An 8,247-nucleotide genomic window follows, 5' to 3' on the forward strand; every position below is an offset into this window, starting at 1 on the left:
AGGTTTCTGGAAGGACTCCGCTTCCAGCTGCCTGGATCTTAGGGGCAGGGCTCTACCTTCATGGGACACGGCAGTATAGGAGGGGCTGGCCTGAGGTAGCAAGCTTGGGGTGTGTGCTCCTTCTGTCCGGCACCCCTGCTGCCTCCTTCCTCAGTTACCCCTGCCAGGGGCACCCTAGTGCCAGAAAGCAGCTTAGAAATGGCCTAGGTGGGGTGCAGAAAAGGATGGCTACCGGGAAAGGTGTGTCCCTGCTTCCTGTTTCCAGTTCAGGGGACCATGCGTGGCTGGAAGAGGTGCTTCAAACAGAAACTAGGTCGCTTTATCTCTTAGCGTTGCCACCACTAATAATGGCCCTGTCGTGGTGGACTCTTTGACCCAAGACTTGAAGTGAGTTTGGGCTTGGCCTGTGTCCTGGGACATCCAGATGGGAAGCCAGGGGGTACAGAGGTGGCACAGTTGTCCTGGGCCTGCCTCTTGCAGCTCACCCCCTTTTCCATTCTTCCCCACCTCAGGTTTGAACTCATGCGCATGTGCTGGCAGTACAACCCCAAGATGCGGCCGTCCTTCCTGGAGATCATCGGCAGCATCAAGGATGAGATGGAGCCCGGCTTCCAGGAGGTCTCCTTCTACTACAGCGAGGAGAACAAGCCTCCCGAGCCGGAAGAGCTGGAGCTGGAACTGGAGCCCGAGAACATGGAGAGCGTGCCGCTCGACCCTTCGGCCTCCTCGGCCTCCCTGCCTCTGCCGGAAAGACACTCAGGACACAAGGCCGAGAACGGCCCGGGCCCCGGAGTACTGGTTCTCCGGGCCAGTTTCGATGAGAGACAGCCTTACGCTCACATGAATGGGGGGCGCGCCAACGAGAGGGCCTTGCCTCTGCCCCAGTCTTCGACCTGCTGATCCTCAGACACCGGAAGCACGCGCAAACAGTAACGTGTGTGCCCCGCTCTCAGTGGGCGGGGGCGGGGTGTGTGGGGGGAGGAGAGAGCAGGTTCTAACAATCTATTCACAAGCCTCCTGTACCTCAGTGGATCTTCAGAACTGCCATTGCTGCCCGCGGGAGACGGCTTCTCTGCAGTAAACACATTTGGGACCTTCCTTTTTTCAATATGCAAGCAGCTTTTTATTTCCCTACCCAAACCCTTAACTGACATGGGCCTCTGCAAACCTTAATGACAACACTTAATAGCAACAGGACACTCAAGATGAGTCTCCTCACTCTCTGCCTTTCTCTCTCTTTTGCCTTCCCCCTCTCTCTTCTCTTCCACTTCCGCTTTGACTCTCTCCTTTCTCTATTTTCTGCTTCACAATGGAAATATGTTTGCCGAAAGCCCAGCCGGGAAGCCTTTTTGTTTTTTGTTGTTGTTGTTGTTGTTTGTTTGTTTTTTTTAAACAGATGGACTTAATGGCTGTCCCTGGGGCTCCTCATCACCCCATATACACACCTGCCTGACACCATAGGTCTTTACAAACAAACAACAACAACAACAAACAATAAGAGGAAATAAATGCACACACTGAGGTGGAATTTTTTAACTCTATCTTTAACCTTTTTAGGGTCATCCAAATTTTTTAAAAGGGCCATTGTTCATCCACGGTCATCATTTTCATGCGGCCAATTTTTGCCAAAATCTTTTTGTTTTGTTTCTTTTCCTCGCGCACACTCCCTGCGCTGATTCCCTTTTGTCCACAGGCATGGAATGAAACACGCCATCTAGTTGATGAGATCACATTGGCGATGCCTCCGCTGTGCCCCGTGTGCTCTCACAGCCCACGTCCCCCCACCCCACCCCACCCCTGCCGGCTCTCCCTGATGCCTAGGTAACTGTCTGGGAGAACTGGACAAGACAGAACTTGCCGTCCTAGAAGAAGGGCAAGTCTGAACTGGCTCCCCACCCTTACCCCACCCACAGCACCTCAAGAATTCTAGAAGGACTCGCCATGAGCAAGCCTGAAAGGTCAGGGGGTGGGGAGGTGGGGGTCCTCGCCCCAGCTTCCCTCCTGCTCCTCCCCATCCCCCAGGGACTCAGCCGGGCTGTTGTGCAGATGTGCAAGGAAGGGCTTAGGACACAGAAGCAGCACAGGCAGTGGATCCAAGCAGTGTGCGCTTTGACGTGGTCTCTGTTACTAGGACTTCTTCATGGGTCTCTCAGTTCTATGTCAGACCGTGAAACATTTGCATACACATCGTCTTTAATGTCACTTTTATAACTTTTTTACGGTTCAGATATTCATCTATACGTCTGTACAGGAAAAAAAAAAGCTGCTATTTTTTTTTTGTTTGTTTGTTTGTTCTTTATCTCTGTGGATTTAATCTATGAAACTTTCAGGTCTACCCTTCTTCCTTTCCGCTCACCCTCAAGAAAACTTCCTATGCTTTGTACTAGAGTGTGACTCTTCTTCCTCTTCTCCAGTGGCCGGCGCTTCGGCGACATCATTTGCCATGAACTGTTCGATGCCTTTTTATAAATACACCACCCGCTCCCTGCAGCCCCCCCCCCCCCATTCATCGTCTCCTAACCCAGAGGCTCTGTGAGCACAGTGCTGGTGAGGGAGTGAGGAGGGCAGGAGGCCGGGGCCTAGGCACTACTGGGTCCTATTCCCTCCCTCCCGCACCTGCCTGCACACAGCATTGACGTCTGTTACAGTACAAGACACGCCACAAACTCAGGTCAGAAACAAAAAGGTTAAAAAAAAAATCTCACACATCTGGTTTAGTGTTTATAGTCCCCACTGTTGAAAGTCACACTTTGCTTTCCCTTTTTGTTTTGGTTGTGACACACACACACACACACACACGTGTGTGTGTGTGTGTGTATTTTTTCCAATTTTGGGATACAACAGCAGTTTCAACTGCAGACAGCAGGCATTTGGATTATTATTTTTTTAATGGATATTTAATCCTTCTATCCCACCAAAACAAAAAAACAAAAACAAAAACCCAGCTGCTGAGACCCCAGGGTTTAGCAGAGCAGCGGGGCCCAGCGGCCTGTGTGCCACACTCTGTTCTCACCTGCACCAGACCAGAACCAGAATGTCTGAAGGGGCAGCCTCCTCGTGAGCAGGGTGTAGGGTACCAACGCCCCCATGGCTGTGTTCTGGAGCTCACTCCCAGGTCAGAAGGCCCGAGTGACAGGCAGAGCTGACCCCATGGTGGCCATGGAGCCCTTTGCTGTCACTCCCTAGCCAGAACCTCAGGCCTCTGGGGCTGAGGGTACTGTTTTATTTAGTTTTTAACACTTCAACCAGAGTGATGACAGCATGAGAGTTGCTTCTGGGATAGAAATATTTAAATTATGAGTAAGAAAAAAGTTGGAAGATGGTGATTGCAGTTGTGACTGGAGATTAAACACAGAAAAGAAAGCTTGTAGTTTTCTCTGGTTCGTCTGTAGCTTCAGACTGACGGCTCTCACTAGCCTCTGCCTCACAGTTCTGCCCCCGCCGCCGGCCCCCCCCCCCCCCCCGTAACAAAAGAAAAGGGGAGGAAAAAGTTTATTAAGAAGGTATTTCATGTAGGAGTTTTAATTTATTTTGTGATACTGTTTTAATCACTGTAGAGAAGCCCCCATTATGAATTTAAATACTGAGGAGAAGGGGTGTGTATATCTGTGTGTCTGTGTGTGTTAGTTAGATGGGACAGTTTTGGGTTTGGGGGGGGAGTGTTTTTTCAAACATTTATCTACCTCACTCTTGTTTTTCACTTCTCAGTACCTGACAATAGGCCAATGATACCGGTAACCTCATCCACATCACAAGCCACATACCCAGATAATGCAGAGGAGGGAGGGTGGGCCAGGATGGGTTTCTGGGGTCAAAGCAACACTAACTCAGTCAGCCTCCTCCCACTGTTCCCCCAAAAGCTCACCTTTCCTGGGACAACTTCAGTTCTCTTTTCTCCTCACCTGGTTCTCTCAGAGGTTTCCCTACATCCATCCCAGCACCGCCCCCCCTCCCGTGAGACCAGTGGAGCAGGGTCACCTGGCCATCCTCAGCTGGCTGACTTTGGAGTAGTTTATAGACTGAATGACCAACATATTTCATCCCGAAGAGAGCAGGAACTCGGGGATTTTGAGGGCAGGAGGAGCCCACACATAGACTGTCTCAGAGTCCCGAAGCGTGCACATGTAGGGTGTCCTGCTGGCCCCCTCAGCTGCTCCTCTGAGACCTGCACTGCGAGGAGGGAGCATGCCACCATTGCTGTCTTGGCATTGGTTCCTCTTAGAGGTACAGCCATGTCAGCAGTCAAGAGCGTTCTCCCCTCGCCCCTCTGCTTTTGACAGAAGGCCAGTATAATAAAGGGAGGCAAGAAAAAAATGCCTGCACCCCCTGCAGGCTGCTGCCCCCCCCCAGGGCTAAACAAGGACTGACCAAATCTTGAGGCTGGAAGGCCAGCGGTTGGCAGCCAGCCTTCCCTGTGCTTTGCCTCTGTCCATCCCTTCACTCTGCTGCTCACGGGGGTGGACAGTGCACTCCTCAATTCCAGCAGCTGCTCCCACAGGCCCTGGGGACTCTAGCTGGTGATATTTCCCCAGTGCGGAGAACTGCCTGTACTGCGGTTAAGCTCAGGAGCCCTTTGCTGCCCTTCTCTAGGTCCTAGGAGCTCGCAGGGTTACTGGGAGAACACTGTTTAATCAGGGTTTTCTACACTGTAGGTGACCCCATGGTATACTGGCCTCTCCTCTCTTCTGCACATACCTGCCGGTTTCCACAACTGGATTTCTACAGATCATTCAACTGATTTTAAGGGTTTTTGGTTTTGGTTTTGGTTTTGGTTTTTTGTTGTTGTTGTTTTGTTTTGTTTTCTTTTTTCTTTTTCCTCTTGGTTTTATATTTTAAAACTGTCTGAGCTGGTGGTTTTTTGTTTTGTTTTTGTTTTATTCAGTGGTTTTTTTTTTCTTTAGGTAGAGAGAAAACACTAACAGTGTAGCGCCCATCATAACAAATGCTCCAGAAACACTTCAATAAAGGAAAAGTTTGCTCGTATGATGGTGCAGTCATTTCGTTGGACTGACCCGCCCACCTTGACTATTGATTGCAAGGCATCATGCATCTACAGTTCTAGCCTGATTTCATGCTGACTTTCCCCACTTCTTCCTGGTTTTTCCTCTTTATATGTTCCAAGTAATCTATCTTTATCAAGCTGAGTTGTGGCCTCTTTTCATGCAACCCCCTTTTTCTGACAGGAGCTCACACTGCTTGAGGTAACATGAACCACTGAGGCACAGCATTCAGGTGACGTGAATATTGGGGTGTTCTCCCACACAGCCCTTCCCTGGGGTAGCAGGAGCTGAACTGTGAAGACACAGTTAAACCTGAGCTGCGTGAGGCCCACACCAACCCATCTCCTTTCACGAATGTCACAACATTTGACTCTTAGTTGGAGCGAGGCTCCCTCCTTGGGAGAAAGAGGACTGTTGAAGGCCACCACTGGCTTCTCCTTCCAGCCTGTTTCTTAGGACTCAGGATAATTCAGTGGTAGGAAAAGCAGCTACAGAAACGTGATCATTGTGAAACGAGCAGATGGCAGAGTGCTTGGTATGCAGTAGTGGTTCTTTGGGTGGGCTAACAGGCGGATGAACTTTGTATGATACCAAGCTTTAAGCCAGGCTAAGCTCCTGGAGCCTCCTTAGCAGCACACCTCTGTTGGCAGGGGCTGTACCTGAGGTGAGCAAGCGGTTGTGGCAAGGTCACACTGAGCTCAGGTGGGTGAGAAATCCAGGATGCTTACCCAAGGTCCTCTGTTGTCACTGTTGGGTCCTCCGAGAGTGGCCACACAGTGTTGAAGGCAACTCCTTTCCTAAACATTGGTATCCTGCGGGTGACAATACCACCCTATCAGTATGCTTTGGCCCATTTTAACAGTAGAGGATTTATGGTTTTTTGGGGTTTGGTTTGTTGTTTTTATGTTACTTTTGTGTTTGTCTGATGTCTTTTCATTTCCTGGGCTAAGCAGCAACATTGGGAGACCTGGACCAGAGAGATCCACTCCTTAAGAACCAGTGACAATGGTCAAACTTTCTCACTCCACTTTGAACTAGGTGGTGGTACAAATGAGAGCTTCAAGACAGGATGTTTGTTTAAAAGTCAACGTCTCTTGCCAGAGATGCTGAAGATCCAGACCTTGGACAAGCCAGGGGGCTTCACTTCGGGCCTCCAACTTGGATGACGGGTTGGCAAAGTTTAGAGAAAGGAACATGGCCGTGAAGGAATGCCAAGCGGCAGAAAACCATGGTAACTGGGACCGTGGCTTGAAGAGAATTACTGACAGAGGTAAAGGGCCTGGAAGGAACGTGAGCCCTAGTCGGACTTGGTGGTCTCGAAGGTGTCAAACCACATTGAGGCTGTGACGTCATCCGTGGGCATTTGGTCTCAGATGATAAACTCGGCATCCTGATCTGGAGACTTCTCATAGAAGCTAAGTCACATTGTTGAAGAACTCAAGACTCCATTGCACTCACAAGTTGAGTCAGTCTGGGGCATGACATTAGGGATTAGTTTTATTTTGTTTCTGTGTGAACTTCATAATCACTGATTTGTGTGTCCACATTTGTGTCTGCATCTTTCCAGTAAACATTTTTTTTTCAATTAGTCACTCTTTATCCTTTCCAATAGGGCTTCTAAGTCCAGTAGATTACGGGTAGTCAGTTGACGAAGATCTGGTTTACAAGAACTAATTAAATGTTTCATTGCATTTTTGTAAGAACATAGAATAATTTTATAAAATGTTTGTAGTTTATAATTGCCGAAAATAATTTAAAAACACCTTTTTTCCTCTCTCTGTGTGTGCAAATATCTGTTTGTGGTCTTTTTCTTTTTTCTTTTCTTTCTTTTTTTTTTTTTTTGACACTTGTTTACTAGCTAGCTTTACAATATGCCAAAAATAAAAAATAAAAATAAAAATAAACAAAAAAAATTAAAAATTAAAAAAAAAATTTAAAAAAGGATTCTCCCTTGGCTCCAAGCTGTGGTTCACCCTCTTTCCCACAATGCTTTGTGCTCTAGTTTATTAAAAAAAAAAAACAACAAAAAACAAAAACAGAAAAGCAACAACAAAAGGAATGACAATGGTTTAAATAGTGCTTCTGTATTCTTCAGTGTCTCGGTCTGGGAACCCTTTGCTGTGGAAGGGAATTATCTTTTACTGGTTGTATCCCTGTGGAGTACATCGGCCTAAAGAAATGGAGAGAACCAAGCACTTTGCTGGCTGTGGAAGTAGCAGGGTGTTGCCACCGAGCCATGGGGGGTGGCATTCACCGGTGGCATCTGGCTCGTGTGTCTTGGTAATTGCCCTAATTCCGCAGTGCCATAGAGATGGGAGAGTTTCATGACACAGAATGGCTTCACGGTGATCACACAGTATGTAGGCCGTTGACAACGTGTGCGCCGCCGACCCCAGTGAAAGCTGTGCCTACCTGTATTTTAGGCCGAATGCTGAAGATATATTTCCAGTACAGAACAAGAACCACAACATGTTACTCCCACACGTGCCCCCATTTTTTTATAGAGTTAAAATACATGACCTCTGGCTCCCAGTGCATTATTGGCCATGTCTCTACAGTTTGAGAGCAGCTGGAATTTTTGAACACCAGGAAAAAGGTCTAGGAACCATTTGTGGGTTTGGTTTGATTTTTTTGTTTGTTTGGTTGGTTTTTTTGCTTTTGTTTTGTTTTGTTTTTTTCAGTTTCTCGTGGGTGTTGAGCATTGTGCAGACATGTACAGAGGTGGACCAGATGCCTGTCTGGTGACATCACCTGTCTGCTTCCTAAGCCAGTGAGGTTGGGGTGAAAGATTTGCCAGAGTTTGTCTACCTCTGGGATTTAACAAACAAAACAAGGTCAAATCAGAAGGCACGATGGAACAGATGCATCGCCAATAATGCATTTCTGAATTTTCTTAAATTTTTTTCTTAAAAAAGAAAAAAAAAGTTCAAAAAAGATAATATGGCCAATTTGTTACATAAAATAACTTTTCTGTGTATAAATTATTCCTAAAAAAAAAAAAGAACCCTCTGTTTATATTAAAAAAAAAACCAGTAGATGGAAAAAATTCAATGTTTTTGTATATTCTGTTGTAAGAATTTATTCCTGTTACTGCGACATACTCGGGACTCTTTACATTATGAAAAAAGAAACTTTGTCTATTTTGAATGGCTGAAGCTAAGGCCACTTGAGGTTCTATTACTCTGCTTTTTTCTAGTAGTTAAAAAGTACCACATGGATTAAGTTAAATAAAAGAATTCTGTATGCA

General features: G+C 47.1%; 1 protein-coding gene across 2 annotated transcripts in view; it reads left to right on the forward strand.

Moving 5' to 3' along the window:
• Positions 1–8,247, forward strand: part of IGF1R (insulin like growth factor 1 receptor) — a 290,765-nt gene extending 282,518 nt beyond the window's left edge. For both annotated transcript variants that reach the window (XM_084774155.1, XM_084774156.1), the window contains exon 21: positions 513–8,247. In XM_084774155.1, coding sequence (XP_084630281.1) covers positions 513–900 — 388 coding nt within the window. In that variant the 3' untranslated portion in view covers positions 901–8,247. The remainder of the gene's footprint in view (positions 1–512) is intronic.

The sequence above is a fragment of the Acomys minous genome, assembly GCF_964271855.1.
Source record: "Acomys minous genome assembly, chromosome: 2".
Classification (NCBI taxonomy): domain Eukaryota; kingdom Metazoa; phylum Chordata; class Mammalia; order Rodentia; family Muridae; genus Acomys; species Acomys minous.